General features: G+C 42.1%; 3 protein-coding genes across 4 annotated transcripts in view; all 3 read right to left on the bottom strand.

The window, feature by feature from the left end:
* RB195_018672 (uncharacterized protein) overlaps positions 1–14,641 on the bottom strand; it is a gene marked incomplete at both ends in the record, with an annotated part of 33,889 nt that extends 19,248 nt beyond the window's left edge. For both annotated transcript variants that reach the window (XM_064186220.1, XM_064186219.1), the window contains 2 exons: positions 6,937–7,100; positions 14,507–14,641. In XM_064186220.1, coding sequence (XP_064042100.1) covers positions 6,937–7,100; positions 14,507–14,641 — 299 coding nt within the window. The remainder of the gene's footprint in view (positions 1–6,936; positions 7,101–14,506) is intronic.
* A 3,854-nt stretch (positions 14,642–18,495) lies between these two features.
* RB195_018671 (uncharacterized protein) lies at positions 18,496–19,190 on the bottom strand (the record flags this gene model as incomplete). Its single annotated transcript, XM_064186218.1, has 3 exons — positions 18,496–18,774; positions 18,943–19,049; positions 19,118–19,190. The coding sequence occupies 3 exons, from the start codon at positions 19,188–19,190 to the stop codon at positions 18,496–18,498; spliced, it is 459 nt and encodes a 152-aa protein (XP_064042099.1).
* RB195_018670 (uncharacterized protein) lies at positions 18,496–22,332 on the bottom strand (the record flags this gene model as incomplete). Its single annotated transcript, XM_064186217.1, has 2 exons — positions 18,496–18,688; positions 22,316–22,332. The coding sequence occupies 2 exons, from the start codon at positions 22,330–22,332 to the stop codon at positions 18,496–18,498; spliced, it is 210 nt and encodes a 69-aa protein (XP_064042098.1).
* Positions 22,333–22,354: the final 22 nt, after the last annotated feature.

Raw genomic sequence — 22,354 nt, 5'->3', positions numbered from 1 at the left:
TAAAAACTACATTTCAACATGCCGAGATTCAAAGACAGTCGAACATGGGCAATATAGATACAATTTGAAATCATTACTCGAAGTATGGGTGTTCCTCCTGATTTCCCCCAACAGTAAGCACATCATCATACTGATAAAGATAAGTTCTACATAAGATCATGTAAACTGTTGGGTACTACTTAAGCGGTCATTTTTGACGGTGTTTCCACTTTCTGAAGAAGGCATGGTGCCAAGTTGAGGCGAACGTGCAAAGAAATAGATACGTGGAGGATCCATAGACGTGTAATGCGACACGGGTAGTGGCCATGGATATGAACCGGTTGCAATGTCTAATTTACCTTTGCAGACATCCACACGAAGTTATTGCGCACCGATCCGACGCCGGTGGACCCGTCGTACCCCATGTTATAGATATCTGGTGTCGGCAACCCAATCCCACGCCGGTGGACCCGTCACACCCCATTTTAGAGCTATCTGGTGTCTGCGCACCAATTCGACGCCGGTGGATCCGTCACACCCCCTATTCGAATTTCGTGACTGACATACACACATACGTACATACATACACACACGCGTAACAGAATAAGCCCGTTATTGTGTACCAGTCTGAGCGTCCGGCTACAGCCCCAGCCCTATACAATAACGGGCTTTCTGTGGTGTGTGTTTGCTTCGCTCGCCTTCACTGACCAACGAAAATTAATATTAGTGTTATTAGTTCTATGAAATTGGAGTTGTGTATCTCCAACAATCTTTCTTCCTTTTTTTTATATTATAACTAAAAGCAAAAGATTTCATAGCCTTCCTTCTAAACGCGTCAGTTCTACATTTGGAAAACATTCGAACTTCAGCTTCAAACACTCCTTATCAAAATATTATAGACAAAATTTAAAAGTATCACGCGAAATATGGGTTTTCCTCCTGTTTCTTACAAACAATTTCCAAAGAATGATGTTTTGGCATAAAATGACGTGAAAGACATTATCCTACTGATAAAGATAACGTTCCACGTCAGATCACAGAAACATCTTGCTACTATTTAAGGAGCCGTTTGCATGCGTGTTTCCGCTTTCTGAGAACGGCATGCTACAAACTTAGGGCGAAAGAAGAAGGAAATAGGCAAACGAAGTAGTCATAAAGGTGAAGAGCAAAGCGCCAAGTGATTACGGCTATGAAATGGCTGCAATCATTTACCTTTTGCGTCATGCACACTAATTTATTGCGCTCCAATGACCGGGTCCACCGACGCCGGTTCATCCGTCGCACCCCATATTATAGCAATCTGGCGCCGTTGGGCCCGTCGCACCCTCTTCTATAGGTATCTGGCGCCGGTGGACCTGTACGAAGAAGGAAATAGGCTCGCGGAAGAGTCATAAAGGTGAAAAGCAAAGCGCCCAATGACCACGGCTATGAAACGGTTGCAACCATCTATCTTTTGCGTCATGCACACTAAAATATTGCGCACCATATTATAGCTATCTGGCGCCGGCGCACCAATGCGACGCTGGTGCACCCGTCGCACCCCATAATATAGCTATCTGGCGCCGGCGCTTCAATCCGGCGCCGGTGGACCCGTCGCATCTCCTTCTATAGGTATCTGGCACCGACGCAACAACTCGACGCCCTGGGACCCGTCCCACCTCGTACTATAGCTATTTGGCGTCGAGGCAGCAACTCGACACCGGGTGGACCCATCGCAACTCATTTTATAGCTATCTGACGCCGGGTGGACCCGTCGCAACCCCTTTTTCGAATTTCGTGACACACACACACACACACAAAGACACACACATACACACATACACACATACACACGTACACACACACACACATACACACATATACACACACACACACACACACACACACACACACACACACACACACACACACACACACACACACACACACGGACTAAGCTCGTTATTATATACCAGTCTGAACGGACTTCAGACTTTCTGTGCTGTTTGCTTCGCTCGCGTTCACTGATCAACGAAAATTAATATTAGTAACGTTTTCTATGAAATTGGACTTATGTATCTCCAATAATCCTTCTTCCTTTTTTATATTATAACTAAAAGCTTTTCATTCTATAGGATTTCATATATTCTATAAGATTTCGTAGTCTTCTTTCTAGACTTTTCAGTTCTACATTTGGAGAACATTCGAACTTCAGCTTCAAACACTACTTACCAATACATTATAGACAAAATTTAAAAGTATCACGCGAAATATGAGTTTTCCTCCTGTTTTCTATAAACAGTCATCAAAGAATGATGTGTTGGCATAAAATGACGTGAAAGACATCATCTTACTGATAAAGATAACGTTCCACGTCAGATCAAATAAACATCTTGCTACTATTTAAGCAGCCGTTTGCATGCGTGTTTCCACTTTCCGTGAACGTGAGGCGAACGAAGAAGGAAATAGGCACGCAGAGGAGTCATAAAGATGAAAAGCAAAGCGTCCAGTGACCACTGCTATCAAACGGCTGCAACCATCTATCTATTGCGTCATGCACACGAAGTTATTGCGCACCAATCCGACGCTGCGGGACCCGTCGCCCCCCCTTCTATAGGTATCTGACGCCGGTGGACCCGTCGCACCCCCTTCTATAGGTATCTGACGCCGGTGGACCCGTCGCACCCCATATTATGGCTATCTGGCGCTGATGGACCCGACGCACCCCCTTCTATGGGTGTCTGGCGCCGGTGGACCCGTCGCACCCCCTTCTATAGGTGTCTGTCGCCGGCGCACCCGTCGCCCCCCCTTCTATAGGTATCTGACGCCGGTGGACCCGTCGCACCCCATATTATGGCTATCTGGCGCTGATGGACCCGACGCACCCCCTTCTATGGGTGTCTGGCGCCGGTGGACCCGTCGCACCTCCTTCTATAGGTGTCTGTCGCCGGCGCACCCGTCGCCCCCTCTTCTATAGGTATCTGACGCCGGTGGACCCGTCGCACCCCATATTATGGCTATCTGGCGCTGATGGACCCGACGCACCCCCTTCTATGGGTGTCTGGCGCCGGTGGACCCGTCGCACCCCCTTCTATAGGTGTCTGGCGCCGGTGGACCCGACGCACCCCCTTCTACAGGTGTCTGGCGCCGGTAGACCCGACGCACCCTTTATATGTATGTGTGTGAAATGAAATTCCAGAGAGAAGACAGGCGGGTCTCAGGACGTAAAATTGGTGCGACCATGCCAGGATGCGCTAGGAACTTCACAGTTGGAACAACGACGCAAAAATTGGAATGAGCGAATAAATTTGATGAAATTATTGGTGTAGCGCTACCGAGCAGTAATTCCAATCAGATTTTTCAGGAAGTGAATGAGACGTTGAGAGCCGTTTCATAGCCGTGATAACTGCATGCGCTGCGTTCCGTCGTTTGTCTCAGTTGAAATAAAGCATGTGAACAGCTGTTTAAATAGTCGCTGCCAGTTCACTTGTTCTGACGTAGATCCTTTGTCACCACGACGATGACGTGAAGGTTATTTCATGTTCGCACATCATCTTATGCTAACTGCTGTAGAAAAGGACGAGAAAATCTAATACTTCAAATAATGTCTTCTTGAATCAAATTCAAAAAATTTTCAATAAATCAATTTAAATCAAATCTTTCATCAATTCATAAGCATAAACTTCTAAAAAAGAATACCCAAAAAAAAAACCTAAAAGTGTTGCTGGAAAAAAGATTCCGTTCGATGCAGAAATATACAAAAAGTGCCACTACATTTCATTTCATTGATCAGTGAATTCAAGCGAAGAGCGAACCACAAGAAGTCTTGAAGTCCAGCGCTAGCAGGACGTCGAGTCATATAAGTGATGGTCCTGCTTTCACTAAATGGAATGAGATGTCTGAGTTTACGCCTTGAAGCGTACGAGCTATATAACGCACACTATTATATGACAAGTTTACCATGTATTGCAAAAAAAAACTGCTGTTGTCCAGCTCCCTGCCAGAGCCACTATTTAAAAAAGCATGAGGGGAACATGGAATCTTTGGCAATAAACATCCTCCACGTAACGTTGGTGCTAGCCGCTGTCAAGTGAACTTCAACAAGCCGTCCTGTTTAGGCTTCTACGATATCTCTGTGTATCGTTTGCTGTGTTGTACGAAAGCGCATCAGAGACCCGCCTGTTATTGGTATCCAGAACTACACTATCCACTGCGGCGATGCTGATGAAAAGAAGAAGAAAAACAACGGCTTCGTGGAAGCTACGGGGAACGACTACACTCTGGTAGAAGAGTTTAGATAGTCGATGTTGAGGTCTCAGATATCAAGCCAGCAGGCGGTATTTGTCGGAACAGATGCGAAGGCAAAGAGGTGACTCGAACAACAACCCGATGTGCTTGGAAAATCGTATCCTCCATGGAGCAGACATCGAATAACGGAAGTCGTCTCGTAGATCTTTGCGAGCAAATGAACATCATCAATGCATCCACGTTCAAGAGAAATCATCGACACCATCATCTTACGTGGCAACGGACAACTCCTTTGACGCTAGAACAACAGCGCAAACGGAAGATGCCAAATTCCTCAAGTCGATCACAAGGAACAACTCTTTTTCCGACATCCGAAGAAAGTAGACCTGCCTTGGACATTCCATTCGACTTTTGCGTTTGCAACCGCCATCCAGTTCTCAGCTTAGCAATCGAAAAAAAGGAGTCGCAGATTTCAACGTCAACCGAAGCTCGAAGTGCCAGGTCTGAAAAACGATGAATGCAGGAAGAAGGTCTGAGTTCCGATCAACATTCGATTGCTGACCAAGAGAGTGGATGACGCTGACTCTTTCACTAAATCCTTTGAGGATGCTGCAAAAAAAAACCTTCCGACTTATAACGGGAAAAATTCACCTTTTCATCTGCGAAGACAATCCTGTATGTGTCCCCCGCACTACCGGTGACAGATAGCAGGTCTGAGAAACCAGTACAAGGGCAAAATGGAGATATGTTCGCTTCTCCTCAACACTGCCAACGGAGTCACTCCAAGGAAGGCAACCCAAGACGTAGTGAGAAGTTCTCGTCTGCGTTCAAAGTTAATGGAAAATCCAGCGGAAACGATGAAATTAGCACAAAAATACTGACATTTTTTTCCCCTTTGAGATTCGCGAAAAGACAAAGAAGATCACCAGTTCAATAATAATTGACGAAAGGATGCCTGACTCGTAAAAACATGCTACCTATCATAGGTCCTCTTCACAAAAAGCTATCCAGAACCAAAGAATTGGCGACGAATATCACACCTGCGCATAATGTACAGGATTTTGAAGCGGATCATCGAGGATCGACTAATAAACCATGGCGAAATAACCACCCGCGACAAACAAGCCGTCTTTCGCCTTGGTCGATCTACGATCTACTACTGAGCAGGAGTTTATTGTGAAGAGAGAGAACGAAGTCTTAGCTTTTTTAGACACCGAAGCCGCTTTCGACTCTCCTCACCGAGACCGTCTTCTCAACGCGCTTCGCGCTGATGGAGTTCCAGGAAAATTCGTATGCCTAATAATCGACATAAATAGAAGAACTACTGCAGCTCGAACATCAGCTGGATGTACTACACCGTTCGAAGTTTAAATTGGAGGCGGGATCGTTTCTGTTCAACTTTGCCGTTGATGACATAATGTGAAGAACAGCTGAGTAGTGTGCCGCCGGTGTCATTTTAGCACCGTCTCCATGTCTCTTTGTGGATCTCGAGTACGCCAACGATGTAGTAATATTCGCTTCTAGCAGCGCAAAGTTACAACATGCTGTTCATCTTATATCGAAATTAGTCGAAGCCTATGGATTGCGACACCCCCTAACAAATGCAAACAGATGTGAGTCTCCCCAAGATTATCATATCTCAACGGAAACCAGGGTAGACAAACAATCTATTGAACTTATTCATAAATTCCGTTATTTGGGTTGTATGCTGAAAATTGACGACAGGACCGAGAGAGATATTCAGCGAAGACGCGTCAAAACCAATTCGGCATTCAACTTATTGACCGAACATCTGTAGACCCCTATCGCCAACGAAGTCAAGCTGCGACTCTACCTATCCGCAATTCGCCCTATCATGATGTAGGAGTCGGAGACTTGGGCAGGGCTGTCGACGGTGATGGGAAATTACGCATAGAGAGAAAGCTGTTTTGACGATTATTGGGGTTTTCCGATAATCTGCCGTAACAAAATACTTTATTCGGAAGTTTACATGGTGTACCAGCGGATAATGCGTGGAAAACATCAACATGTTCCGTGGTCTTCTGAAGTAGTCTTAGAAAATTTTCGCTTCTCTGGTCACACTATAATGAAGTCATCTGATCGTCTTGTCCAAGTTGTTCCGAGGATGCTCCCAGACCCAAACGCAGAGGAAGAGACCTCGTATTAATAAAAGAAAGTTCTGGACAGGGGTAGCAGAGGAAGATCTGAGGACATTTGGCATTAACAAACAGTTCAGTCGGGACGTAAAGTTTCGCAGATTATGGAATAGCAACGAATAGATAGATTCTATGCGAGCTTTAGCTGAAGATCGAACAGGAGAGGTTCTGGTATGTTTGAATACAACACAACCCGACGAAGATGCGCATACCTACGTTAGGCCATAAAATTATGCCACAGTTTAGGTTAAGTATGTCGAGAAAAGTGTGGTGTAACTGTTCCACCCTGTAGAGTCTATTTGAACGACGCTGATATGACTCTGAGTTTGATACCGTGGAGCGTCATACTGTAAAGACCACAAACTACAGAAAACGTAGACTGCTGTTTGGTGAGATAGTTAGTAGAGTTGTGCTATGATGTACACTAATAAATGAAATAAAAAGTGAAAGCGACAAGTATGACAATAGTGAAATGGTTCATACGTCTCCTTTCCACTGTTTGAAAATTTTTTGAGCTTCGAATGTTATACAATTAAAGCATCAATTGCAATCAAATTAACAAAAGACAACATACATGGTTTGCAGTAGGTCTTCGTTGATAAGCGGTTTCAGCAGCTCCGCGAGATGGGGCTGTCGTGCATAGAGTAGAGCCCGAAATAGCGCGTCAAAAGCATTGTCGCCTCTAGACTTCACCGCACGAATGACGGCGGTTCTTTGAGCCGTTACTGATCCAGTAGACTGCAAAAAGCTTGAGATTATGCGGTAGTTGAGCGCAGAACTCCAAAAAAGGGGGCGACATTAAAATAGATGAAAAATAAAATTTATACAGATGTTGTAAAGCTGGAGTAGTTTTATTTAGTAACAGTGGACGAAGACAACGCATCTGTCCATGTGTTGCTATGGATTTCATATTAGATACAGTGCAGCGAAGATGAAGATACAGTTGGGCGAAAACGACCTGACTTTTTGGAGCACACTGCGCTGCTACGAACGCAACAGTTTGCGTGATACCGTATCAGTGTCAGGTCGCTTTCAACACTATACTACGTGAAAATTAAGTAAGCTCCAAGTACGATTTTCAACCAACATCGGCATGCTGATGTTTCAAAAATTGGCTTCTTTTATTGAGCCGGATACGAGGTTCTTACTATCCTTTTTATTCGTGGCTAACATTTCGGCAACATCCCCTTCTTCAAAGCATGAATATGTGAAATCTAACATGATTTATCCGACCAAACGCCTTATCCGCCGAAAAAAGAAAGTCTTCATAGTTACAAGTAGAACAGAACAGCGCACCTTAGGGACAGATGACTATCCTGCCACTGCTAGATACCTCTTGTGAGGTGACTAGCGCAATGAGATATCAGCCTTAAATAGGGCTCGAGACGTGCGTTTCTACTTTGTGACGTGCGTTTCTGTGTGTAATGAAATTCCAAAAAGCAGTCAGACGGGATCAATGGCGTTGAATTGCAGCGACGTCAGGAAGCCATAAAATAAGCGTCGGATTGCGTGCGCCGGTGCCAGACAGCTATAAAATGGGGTGAGAAGGGTATGGGGTTGTTCGAAAAAACACAATTCTACTTTTTCACGAAATGCCACCACTATCAATTTTTTACTGATCAGTGAAAGCGAGACAAGTTAGCCAGAAGAAGTTTGAAAAAGTAAAAAAAAATAACAAGTAGAAAAAATATTCACTATATTAATTTCAAGCGTATTTCTTATTTTTTTAAAAAAGCTTAATTTTACTCTCCTTTTTCATCGCATTTAGATTCTTTTCATCATATATATATATATATATATATATATACATATATATATATATATATGTATGTATATATATACATATATATACATATACATATATATATGTATATATATATATATATATATATATATATATATATACATATATATGTGTATATACATATATATATATATATATATATATATACATATATATATATATATATGGGGAACGGTCAAGGGGTACCCGTATGATGTGCTGCCGCGTATTAAGGAGGCTAATGAGCGTCGTTAATTGCACCGCGCGTCTCCTGATACCGTCATGATCGCTACAGTAGCCTGGTTGCTCCTCTTGTGCTACGTCCTCAAGACGCCCCGCCCACGCCACCCTCCCCACCCATTTCGCCGCGTCTGCCACTCTTACGACGATTTTTTTCCGCCGCGCTTACAGCACTTATGATGCGCTTTTAAAGTCGAACGGAAAGGAAAGTACCTGGTATTAGATGTTGTTTGAAGGTCTACATAAAGTGTGCTTGTAACTTAATATAAAAGAAAGGAAGAATGAAATAGGTTTGTAAAAGTGATATGCCGTTTAGAAATGCGAGTGGAAATGAAATTATCCTGTCTCGACTTGTTAGGTGGAAAACACTCATCCATTTCTGGGAATGCGAGATAAGTTTCAAAAAATGTCTCACTGATCGGTGTTACGCTATTTTTTTTTTTACTTTTTTTTCTCTAATGATTTCTTTTTGTTTATCTAGCTGGGTAAAACTGGCATCCGACGATTAACGGGGCGCGAATAATGCCTCGCAGACATACACTGTACCTAAAGGTATACCTCGAAGATACAAAGGTCTCTGTTCGCCACTAATACAGCTAACCTGTCATATTGATTTTATGCAGAGAATAGATAGAAATGGAGCAATAAAACGAAAGGAGTTTGAAGAGCCATACAAAGTTCTATTATATAAAACTGTATAAGACGTACAAGCAAGTATTGAAATATGTCAAATATTGGTATATTTCAATACTTGTTCTACATAAAGATTATATCTATGTAAAATTTTGAAAAGGTAAAATGTAGAAAGGAGTTTAAAGAATGTATACAAAGTAATAAGCGCATAAAGTTGCTGTTATTATAACTGCCGCAGTTGAAAGTTGAACACGAATTCGTTGAATGGCATCGTGACAAACACATACTTATGCACTGCTAGTTTATATAGAAAACTTAGGGCATGAAATGTGTTAAATTATGGTATGTTTGAAAATATATGCGTGTTATTCTTTTCCCTGGAGCATCTTTTTGAAATAATTTTTACTTATTCTCCTCCTTTATTCCCAATAATATGCGTTTAGTTTACTATATCCGTACATCAGAATTTGCCTCGGCAATTCGTTCTTCACTCCCCCCTTCAAAATTCGCACTATCCACCGCTTCGTCGCTGCGGGAACGTCGCGCGCGGCGTTGATTAGAGAGCAGTAGGGAGGCGGGGTGTAGATGATCTCAGGCGGTCGTGGAGAATGTCTAGCTGGTGCAGCGGCAGCCGTAATTACGAGGAGGCGCGCGGTGCTGAAGGGAGGACAGAAGCGGTCAGCCGGTTTTCACGGGTACCTCTTGTCCCGCACCCTATATATATATATATATATATATATATATATATATATATATATATATGTGCATATATATATATATATGTATATATACATATATATATGTATATATACATATATATATATATATGTATATATATATATATATATATATATATATATATATATGTATGTATGTACATATATATATATATACATATGTATATACATATATATACATACATATATATATATGTATATATATATATATATATATATATATATATATATATATATATATATACATATATATATATATATATATATATATATATATAGACTTTCGACTTTAGACTTTCGGTGGTTTTAGCTTCGCTTCCCTTCACTGATCAATGAAAGTTAATAGTAGTGGTGTTTTTTGTGAAATTAGATTTGTGTTTTTCTAACAACGCTTTCCTTCTCTTCTTTATATTATAAATTAAGGCGAAAGATTAAGGAGTTTTCCTTCTAAACGCGTCAATTTTACATTTGGTGAATATTCGACCATCAGCTGCAAACACTCCTTCGATGCGAGATTAATGTAGATACTATTTAAAAGCATTACTCAAAGTATGGGTATTCCTCTTGATTTCCCCCAATAGTTATCACAGAATGATGTTTTAACATAAAATGACGTGAAAGAAATCATTCTACTGATAATGATAACGTCCCAGGTCAGATCGCATGAACATCTTGCTACTATTTAAGCAATCGTTTGCATGCGTGTTTCCACTTTCTGAGAACGGCATGCTACAAACTTGAGGAGAAGGAAATAGGCACGCGGAGGAGTCATAAAGGTGAAGAGCAAATCAGCAAGCCCAGTGGTCACGGCTATGAAACGGCTCCAACCATTTATCTTTTTCATCATTCACACTAAGTTATTGCGCACCAGTGACCGACGGGTCCACCGACGCCGGTGGATCCGTCGCATATTATAGCAGTCTGGCGCCGGCGCACCAATCTGACGCCGTTATACCCGTCGCACCCTCTTCTATAGGTATCTGACGCCGGTGGACCCGTCGCACCCCCTTCTATAGGTATCTGACGCCGGTGGACCCGTCGCACCCCTTTTTCTGGACATCTGGCGCCAGCGCAGCAATCTGACGCCGGTGGACCCGTCGCACCCCTTTTTCTGGACATCTGACCCCAGCGCACCAATCCGACGCCGGGTGGACCCGTCGCACCCCCTTTTTCGAATTTCGCGCGCGCACGCGCACACGCACACACACACACACACACGCGCAACACACACACACACACACACACACACACACACACACACACACACACACACACACACACACACACACACACACACACACGCGCACACACACACGCGCGCGCACATACACACACGCGCGCGCGGACACACACACGCGCGCGCACACACACACACACACGCGCACATACACGCGCGCGCACACACACACATATATATATATATATATATACTTCTTATTTTATTGCAAACTGTCTTGAGCTGAAATCAAGATCGAGGGCCACTGGAATGTAGGTAGCAGAAACGATATCTCATAGCGCCTTTGCAACCTTCAATCGGGTGCGTACCGTTAGGTACCCGCAGCCGATTATCTGCAGCCGGATAAGTGCCTGCAGAAGAGGCTGTCGGGAGGCCAGAGCAGGCATATCTTGCGCTACCTGTGATCACTAAGCCACGCCGATTCATCACCACATCACTGAGATCATGAGCAATGTTTGTATTCCAATTACGTGATATAGTTGCCTTCTACGAAGGTTCAAAGAACAAAAAGGCAACAACGTAGCAACGTAGATAGTGGAAGAAAAACGTAGAAAATGAAAATGCTAAAACTGAAGCGAAAACGTAGAAAATTTAGGTTTGTAGAGAAAATGTTGCAACAAATGTAAACATAGCTAGCTGAAAATTGAAAAGGTTCTAAAATAAAAGTAAAAAGGTTCAGAACCGAGAACCTGGTTTTTGATAGATGTGTGATTGAAGAAACTGAATAGAAGATATGGATGTAGATTTGTATTTATACAGACTATTAAATTCTTGTAAAATACTGCAGTAGTTTGTGAAATTTCGGTTTTTTTTTTGCTTTACGCAAATAAAACGTACAATTATTTCCTGTTTCTGGTATCTCGTGTGCAGTCGTTCGATATATCTTTTATACGTAAACGATCGATACTCTCCATACAGAGGCAATAGCAGAGCTAGCGTGCCCCTGCGAGGCATGTTTCGCACCTCATTAGACGATGAGAGTCGCTGATGAAGGATGTGATGGGCGGGGCATGAAGCAAACGCAGTGCAGTGCTCTGCTGACGCTGCGTAGCGCAATTAACGATCGCCGTTGCCAGTCGTCTTCCCAAATGATCGGCTGTCGCGGCGGCTGCGAGTACCTACCTATCCTAGTGTTGCAAGTAGGGGGCAATCACCAGCTCGGCCCGAACTCTCTTACAGCAGTCGCGCCTTTTCATTTGTAGTCTAGTTTCAAATTATCTGTCACTGATCAACATATTCCCATGAGTAACTCTAAGGTACTTGTCATCTTGGATATCAACATACATAGTCAGCCAAAAAAAAAATCACAGATCGAGCCACAGATGCATCCATGGCTCGATCCTCCTTCACTTTTGAACGGTTGGGAATCTGCTTCGAAGTCTACAATTTGCTCTAATTTTACTTTCCTTTTTCATCGCATTTAGATTGTTTTCATCATATACAATTATAATCCAAAACTTTCAAAATCGATTCTTGTTAAAGGCAGCATACCACAAATTTGACGTCGTCAGGGAAACAGATGGACAAGCTAGAGATGGGACTGTAGACTACGGGATCAGGGGTGGTTCCGCTCATGTCTAATTAATCGTTGTAAAAAAAAACGGTGTCAAAGACTTCGTTTTTCAGGACGATTTCAGTTGCAACGCGCCGCATCCAGCTGCGCAGCGATGGAATGCCGGTGAGTTCTCCTGGACTCCCTATTCAAATGAAACCGAGGAATAGGCTACTGAGGAGACTACAACGTATACGTAGAGGAGCGTTTTCACGTTCCTCGTAGGAACTAAAGCGGTACCCAGGACGTTTCTAAGACGATGAGGGAGTGGTGAGCGGAACCACCAATGATCCCGCAATCTACAACCCATCTCTAACGTTCCCCGCAGATTCCTTCACCACGTCAGACTCGTGGTATGCTGCCTTGAAGGACCTCATATTTCATTCGGGCTTGACTGCATGGTCGATGGTTCAAAACTACCCCGAACAATTTACCCCTCCGGATTTAATAAATTACTAGCGTTGTGGGAGGAAAAAACTGACATGATATATCGGTCCCACTAATCTCTGTATAGGCTGGACACGCGAAAATACAGAAATCTAAATCAAGTCAAACGCTATGGGGCGTACCCAGAGAAGTAGATATACGCCATGCACTTCAGCTACTTTATAAGACCTTAACTTACGCCTATTTTAGGTTAGTTCCAGCATTAATGTAACAGCCATAAATGTACAACCGTAATCCATTTACATTCTGCGAATTTATTGTCAGTTAGAAACGCGGTTATTGAGTTATTGAAAAAAACATAGCGAAGTACCATGTAAAATAGCATGTAAAAAACTCAGCACTTGAAAACGGCGAAACCTGCCTTGTTTATGTCAAGCGAGCAGTAATTAGAAAATCAAAGGATGCAAAACTAGTAAAAACAGGGAATAAGGAACCCCAGATTCTCCGGAGAACGGTAAAGAGGGTCTCGGCGGATTCTCCACGAATACCTCCGAGACACGTATCCACTGGATATGCCGCTGGATACGCGACCATACCTCGATGAGGTCGCGCTCCAGTCGTTCATAGAGACCCAGAAAGCCGTCTTAGATGCTCTTCTGGCCATAGAGGTGCAAAAGACTGCACAGTTATAAGGGAACATGTGAAGAAGAATGCTATGAGTTGTCGAAATTACAGAATAAATTTAGAAAATGTAGTTAAAAGTACATATCATTTTGTGTAGTTTTGAATAAGAGGACAGGAATGAGTTTTGTCTAGATTTTATCTTCAGAAAGTCTAGAAATCTTATCATATCAACTCTTTCTCGTATAAGAGGTCGGAGATACAGAGGGTATATCTGTCCGGGAATAAATTAGGCTACAAAAAAAACGTGGGACTTGCAGGATAACTAAAGTCCTCATTCCCATTACTTTTGAAAGTTGGAATGTTAGGTATTTAACGAAATTTTCCATACTTAATTTGGAACTTTCCCTCTTATTTTACGTGAGGATTTCTCTTGCTTCTGGTATGGTTACAGCGTTGAGGTCACCTCATATCAAAAAAATTCCAGTGGATGTTTCTAATTCTCCACAACAATTTTGTAGCTTGTGAATCATAACCGAGACGGTGACGCAGAGTATGATGTTTAGCGGTAACCGCACAGAGTCAGGTATTTAGTAGTAACGAAGGGAAATCTCTTTCTCGCACCACTGGTAATTGCTCTGGCGAGGCATGATCAGGGCATGCTCAAAAATCTGCCGGGACCCTCTTTACACGCATCTTGATTTTCTAAAAAGATAAATCTTCGAGGAAAAGTAAGATAAGTATTGTAATCCACATGATTCACAACTGTTATCATTTAACTCGTTATTTAGAGTTAACAACTCAAGTATTGTAAGACAGGTCAGTGGTCAGTTTTCGCTAAAGTAGAAGACAAAAAACCCAAAAAGAATTTGCTTGTTCAGAGCTAAATAATAGCAAAGTGTTTAGAGATGATATGATGACAGAAATTGCAAAGGACCACAAAATGGAACCCACCATGACTTTATCAATGACAGAGTCTGTGAACACTCCTGTGCTTTGAAGATAAATGATAACTTCATCAACGGCCATGTTTCCACTGAGATGAAGGAGACTTCGGTCCAACAGTTGGCGACGTTCGTTGCGCATCATTGTTGCAAGGAATATAGACTACAGAGCTACATCAGAACAACTTATGAGCGAAACATTTTCGTTAACTCTATCTTTGCGAAAATCGAAAAAAAGAAAATCATGTTACGCAGATAAGCGTTCATAAATCAAAACGAAACATGAGAAGACGACATGTATCAGTTCACACGAGTTTCTGCATTTTCTCAGTGGTAAAATTTTGAAAAACAAAGGAGCAAAAAAAAGAGGATTCAAAAAAGTGGGCCCAAGACAACTACATCGGATAAGTTTATGTTATCTTTAGATTCAATTTACGAGGCTTTCTGGACCATGTACAGCATGCATAATACTCGTCACTCAAAATACACATTAATCATTAAATACGTATTAGTTGTTCTGGATACATTATCTGAGTAACCATTATTAGGTTTAACGGGAAGTTTTGGCACAAACAGCAACTTTCTTTCGAAATTGTGCCATTTATTGGATTGGTGCAAAAGTAATGCGCGTTTTTCGTTGCTTTGTCTTCACGACAAATTTTTCTCCGGTTACACTCACCTTTAATATAAGTAGCAGGATCGTGTTTTGTAACGCATTTCGTTGTGGTTATTAGCGATGAAGCGATTTTGAACGAAAATCACTGTTTGGTCAGTACCAAGCTTCGCCTTCGAGACTCCACCTCATCGACCATATCCGCCAAACCTTTAGCCAACTGACTTTTCCAAACATCTGGACGGCTGCCTAAGAGGCAGGATCTTCCAAGACCAAGGTGATCGAGAACAACATCCGAAAGTTTGTGGACTCCAAAAGCTCGGTTTTTTTTATGTGGCGAGTGTAACCAAACTTGTGTCTCGTTGGCAAAGATGCGTGGACTGTAATTATTCTTATTTCGATTGATGAAATTGATTATGAGGCGAGTTATAGCGTTTCGAAGTGAATATTTGAAACCGTGCATTATTTTTGCACCACCCTAATAACAACCATCGAGACTCAATCTATCTTATATTATCGCCACGGATCTCCCTTACTAGAGGGTTCACGGTTAGTTGCGAGGCTACGTGGCGTGTCCCCAGGTGACGGACAGGAACCTAAGCGCAGACCAAAAGCGACTTTGTGCTGCCCTGAGACGCCGGTAGATTCAGGGCATGAACTCCCTGTTCCTGCTGTGCCAAGACTGGCTATTATACTATTGTATCAGAACAACTTATGAGCAAAACATTTCCGTCAACTCTATTTTTGCACGCACGTCGATTCGGCCAAAAGAATGAAATCAAGTGACTAGGAAGTGCAAAGGAAGTTTGGAGTCGCCTCCAATAAGCTCCACTTTTCCACTCCGGGAAAACGCAAAATTCTCCCAAAACTCTTGGGACTACACTGCAACCTCCCCATACGTTTTAAATTTATACGCACGATACAGTAATAAAAATGAGTAACCTGATTCCGGAGGAAAGCCTGATACGTTAGCGCCAGGAAGGACGGGGTTGCAGGAGTCACGTAGGCTACCGAAACGGAAAAGGACTAGAATGACAATCTGTACTTATAACGACCGTGCGCTTGCATCAGATGCAGCCATTGAAGAACTGATTATGCAAGCCAGGAAAAAGAAAAGGTACGACGTCATCGGACTGACCGAGACGACACCACCCACTGGACGCAGTTCATGACAGTGGAGAAGAACACTCTTAGGAACATGGAACAGTAGAGAAGTTGATAGAGCTGGTGTCCTCGTCAACACGAATATGGCAGTGAACATCGATTCTTTCAAACAACTTACGACCCGAATCTGTCTGCAGGTGAGGAGATGTTCAACGCCTGCTTTGACTATCTTCGTCCCTTCGCCTAGGCTCCAATATCAAGCTACGAGGAAGAAAGACCCACGACTTACAATGGAATGACGGAGGGAGAAGTTCTCCCAGGTCATCGTGACGACTAAAACCATTCGTGGGTACTCGCAATTCCAGAAGCCCTCCTCTCCACGCTGGACGGAGTCACCAGGTGGACTGTACGATACTGAAATTGACCACATCATCGTCAGTAAAAGGTTTAGCCTGACGGATGTCGCTGTTGTACCAAAGTTCTTTGCGGGATCGGATCATCGCCTCCTACGAGGAAGACTCTCTTTCATACGGACTATCATCGACTGGGATCTCTTCGTTAATCGAATTTTGGAAAGATACTGCCATGGACAACATCGACGACGAATATGATCGGCTCGTAGAGCATCTTCACAACTGATGAGGGTTAGTTGTAAAACCAGATGTTCATCAAGTGAAATGAAGCACCTCAGAAACGATTCTTATTAAGGTGGTCAAGCCGTTTCCCAACATGAAAATTGGAAAGTGCGGCTGCGTGTTGCAAACTTCGAACGCTTTTTGAAGGAGAAACATCATCTTTCCAATCACCTGAGCTGCTGTTTCAGAATACTACTCATTTCGGTCGCTTAAGACTTTCGACTAGAAAATTTTAAAAAATATCGAACGTCTCGGCTCGTAGAGAATCTTCACAACTGAAGCGAAAAAAGCCTCGAAGAGAGAAGAGCAGCAGTATTGGCCGAAGCATCAAAGGCGGGTAAGAGCTTTTACTACGCCCATCGGAACTTCTCCAATCGTAAAACAAGAATGACTGTTCTCCGAAACCCAGATAAAACAACTACAGCATCGAGAAGAGGGATGTAGAAGGACATTTACGACTTCTACTCAAATCTCTTCGACAGTCATGTCCACTTGCCCAAACGAACTGAACGCGATGCGAACATAGGAATGGGATAACATGGGATTGGAAGTTGATGGTTGGTAATTACTCCATCTTCGTTTCGCAGAAGAAATCGTTCTGATAACACCTAACATCAATGAGACACAACGAATGCTGGCCGAATTTGCTGGAACCTGCAAAAAGATCGGTCTTCAGCTGAACCTGGACAAGACGATGTTCATGAAGAACGGATACGTTTCTGTTGCTTTATTAACGAACATACGAAACGAATATATCCGAATGCTCCAGCTATGTCTATCTAGGTCAGGAAATAAATGAACGACCTGATCTCCGAGCTGAGCAGGAGGAAACGGGTGGCTTGGGCAGCACACAAGAGCACCGATGATGTAGTGAAGAGGACTAGAAACATCTGCCTACGTGCTCACCTCCTCAATACCACCGTACTTCCTTGTTTGACCTTTACTTCAAAAACCTAGGCAAATCAAAAACTAGAAAGAAAATCAAATCAAAATTGAATGACTGGATTCGAAATTCACTTCTACGTCTACGATGAGAGACGCTGACGCGTATGCCAAAGAAAGCAAATTGAGGTGGGCCGGATATGTGACACGTTTAACTGGCAATCATTGGGCCAGAACCGTAAGCGACTGGAAACCACGCGACATCAAACACACCGCAGGAAGACCGCCGAACCAATGGCCAGACCACTTCACGAAGACCTTCAAGGAAACATATGACTTAAAATTCAAATACTTCGCGAAAAGAGAACCCACTGGGCAACGCTTGTGCGCGATCGAGACAAATCAAAGCATTACTGTTGCCCGCTCGAGCAAATCGACGAACAACGGAAAAACAGGAGATACAGGTAATACTATCACAACCGTCAATGACTTTTCGCCATCCACTGGGTGGGTCCTACGTTCGATTTTTTTTAAATTTTCTAGTCGAAAGTCTTAAGCGACTGAAATGAGTAGTATTCTGAAACAGCAGCTCAGGTGATTGGAAAGATGATAAATGTTTCTCCTTCAAAAAGCGTTCGAAGTTTGCAACACGAAGCCGCACTTTCCAATTTTCATGTTGGGAAACAGCTTGACCACGTTAATAAGAATCGTTTCTGAGGTGCTTCATTTCATTTGATAAACTTCTGGTTTTACAACTAACCCTCATCAGTTGTGAAGATGCTCTACGAGCCGATCATATTCGTCGTCGATGTTGTCCATAGCGGTATCTTCCCAAAATTCGACTAGCGAAGCGAAGAGATCCCAGTCGATGATTGTCCGTATGAAAGAGAGTCTTCCTCGTAGGCGGCGATGATCCGATCCCGCAAAGAACTTTGGTACAACAGCGACATCCGTCAGGCTAAACCTTTTACTGACGATGATGTGGTCAATTTCAGTATCGTACAGTCCACCTGGTGACTCCGTCCAGCGTGGAGAGGAGGGCTTCTGGAATTGCGAGTACCCACGAATGGTTTTAGTCGTCACGATGACCTGGGAGAACTTCTCCCTCCGTCATTCCATTGTAAGTCGTGGGTCTTTCTTCCTCGTAGCTTGATATTGGAGCCTAGGCGAAGGGACGAAGATAGTCAAAGCAGGCGTTGAACATCTCCTCACCTGCAGACAGATTCGGGTCGTAAGTTGTTTGAAAGAATCGATGTTCACTGCCATATTCGTGTTCTCATCAGTGGAGAAACATTTTCTGTTTGGTCGTTCTGTTTGCCCTTTACAAACACTGCGTTTGCCAAAAACAGCTTGCTCTTTTCTATCAAGAAATGTTTCTGCTTCGTACCCACAGCACTTTCTAAATTAAGTTCAAACGCATGGCCCAACAACTGGAGTAAGCATGGATTGGCTGTGTTCATCTAAGCATTTGAATTTTACCCGCAAAACAGATGAAGACCTACCAGTAGGCTTTCCATTAATATTAAATTAAGAAGGTTATTTCAAATTATCAGAACTCGGTCATTGCAGATGATACTAAAGGATAGCAACTCTCAGCAACATAGACAAAAATTGAAGGAACTATGTTGATGCTTTGCAATATAATTCTTCCCAAACATACCTACACAGCGTACAACATAAAATAGGTTCTCATTAAAAGATCCAACAGTTTTCAATCCAATATTATTTCGCCAATTAACATCGAAGTGCCAAGAGTTTAACAACTTTGAATGGAAAAAGACTCTTCCACGAGCAATAATAATACTTTCTTTTTAGACCTCCTTTTAACCGACTCACATCCCTTCCAGTTCTTTTTTGAAAGCTTCACTAATTACTTAAAAGTTTAAAAAAAAAAAAACAAACCTCTCTTGAACGCCTAGAATTCAGCCTACCTCACTTTTTGCAGAAAAAGGAAAGTACTGACAATCTAAAAGTACGACAATCCTCTTGAAACCTCAGCATTGCATAGTGAATTTATGTTTTCTTGTCTGATCAACGATATTTCCATAGAACTTTACTCCGGATCTGGTGTTTCGACAATTTCGCCTCTTTTTGTTTCTGTCTCCTTCGAGAAGACACCAGTTGCAGATTACTGACAAACTGCGACTCATATTACAACACGCGGAAATCATTCTATTATTCCAACGTCAATTAGACAGAATAGAACTCTAAATTAATCCAAGGTTACAATGAATCCAAGCAAAAGAAATGTGTACTCCAACAGGTAAAATGGTCTCCTTCTGTGATCTGAAGAATTAGAATTACCGCTCTGACAGAACAGTCGCTCCTCAGAGGGAGTGGTTTGTTGTTCCAGTTGTTATGCTCACTCGGTATACGGTCAAACGTGAAGTAGACTCCTAGACTATACCCTGCAACATCAACTTCGACTATTTATTATGCTCACATTAACAGTTCGCTAAATACGCACTTGAGCGAAGATCAAAGATGAAGACAACGTGTACAGCGCACTGCGATCACGATCCTTATGAAAATAATAACGAGATCCAACGCTAATGATAGTAGGAAGTTTGTATTTTTTGAAGACTTGAAATTTGATTTTGGAATTTTGATGGAAGCATTTTCTAGAAGAGAAGTAGCGCCATTTCACTGCCCTACTACCACTTACCATAAGAAAAAAGCTTTTAATGACATTACATAGGGAAAAAGATATCTACTCATAGGTAAGCATAGAATGCAGGCTACATTAGTTGTAATTTATGTTGAATAAATGAAATGAATAATATGAAATGAACGAATGGATCTCATAATGGATCTGAAGCAACACAATTTTACAAATCCACACACACAGATCTTTTCTTTTTTAGGGTGATATCTAACTCTTCCACAATCTGTAGCTCCTCTAAAGTTTACATAGTAATTTTTGAAATTTCGTAACATATTCTTGAAATCGTCAAAACCAAATCACTTATAAAGACGTGTATTGAAGGTTCTTCCGGAGGGAAAACATAAAATTAAGATTTTCCCCCGTTCGCAACAATCCACGCTAGTTTGAAAAACTTATATATATTCAGTGAATACTTGATGTAAACCGTGCTTTCTTAAGCACAAAGTATGTAGTATTTTTCTCGATTAGAGTCCAATTTTCTTCAGAAAGCAATTTTCAGCACTTCCACAAGATAGATCGGAAACGCACTTCGGTCAAAACGACATGATTTGTGACCAACTAATGTCTGAGCGGTTGCGTTCGAATCTATCCAGTTTTAATTTGCTCGCAGATGACTGCGAGGGTATCACTATTGCAACAGTGGCAGACTTTCAGCCCAAAAAGAGGGCGATGGTATCTCCACGTCAAGTCCGCAGGAACTAGAATTTGATCCTGGATTTTATGAGCCGATTGTTTTGACGTGGTATCAAATACGTTCGAAAATACAAAGCCAATATTTAAAGCTCGAAGAAAAAAAAATGGGACCTACTCAAGAATTTTGTTACAACTACCAATAATTCTCAATCTTATTTTTGGAAAAATAAGATCCTCGAGAACATAAACTCAACGCTTTTTACTGCGCAACCCTTATTCTGTTCCAAGAGTTGCTCCTCTAGATGGCCTATAAACGAAGCGCTGGGCGTTCTCCTTATCGTAACACAAGCGTTTTGTTCAACACCAACTTTGTGCACAACGCGAGGCTGATTTAATATTACTTCTGTTATCCCACAATGAAAGGTGACAGACGATATCTCGTGTTAGTCTATTTATAGGACAAAAATCTACTACTGGTGAGGTATTTGCACTGTATTATCTCAGTCTACTAAATAGAGATCAAGGAGAAAATGTAGGTTGGGCGGGGGAAAGCACTCAGTGGCGACCTTATTTCTCGACTCTATAACTTACTTTTTTCTCTTAGTAACTTTAGCTTGCATGTCATAGAACCTTTAAGACTAATACTTAGAACAGAGGGCCCGACTGATTCAATTATTTACTTCGAGAAATAAGTGAGTGTCCCCCACCCCCCTCCCAAAAAAATCTTGCCCAAGATCAATCTGTGATTACAACCGTTTGAAATCAATGTCAACATGGAGGGACTACGTCTGTGCGAAACGAAACACTAAGGAAAGACGATAAAACTAAAGAAATGTGAGAAAGGTGCTGGTAGAATAAAGTGCAGAACACGATAGAAACATTTTTCGGATGATGGTGATGGTGATGAAATGAATTATACTTAAAACTTCTTATAACACCTTTTTATTTTGTAATGAAGTAATCCGTGCTGTTTGATTAGTACCCACTCCTGCGAAAAATAAACATGCTAATAAGCCACTCTAAATGAGAGCAGATCAAACCGTTGTCCAATGCTCCTTCAGCCGTTTGACCTTCGGCATAAAATCGATGCCCATAAACCCTGCTCACTCTTTCAATTAACGTATGAATTACCCATTTGGAGGCTTGGATGGATCAAAAAGCACCAATCCATGTCAAAAAGGTAAAACGGCAGACAAAACATGAGATTCAAAAATAAATCGGACAAAAGTAATGAAAGTAGTACACTCTGTGTAATGACATCGTATACGAAATTGAACTGAAACCAACGGAGCAAAGAGATTCATTTGATATAAAAATATCTCGATT

Source organism: Necator americanus, chromosome II (genome assembly GCF_031761385.1).
Source record: "Necator americanus strain Aroian chromosome II, whole genome shotgun sequence".
Lineage (NCBI taxonomy): Eukaryota > Metazoa > Nematoda > Chromadorea > Rhabditida > Ancylostomatidae > Necator > Necator americanus.
Note: the sequence above shows the minus strand (reverse complement) of the source record. Positions and strands in the feature narration are given on the sequence as shown.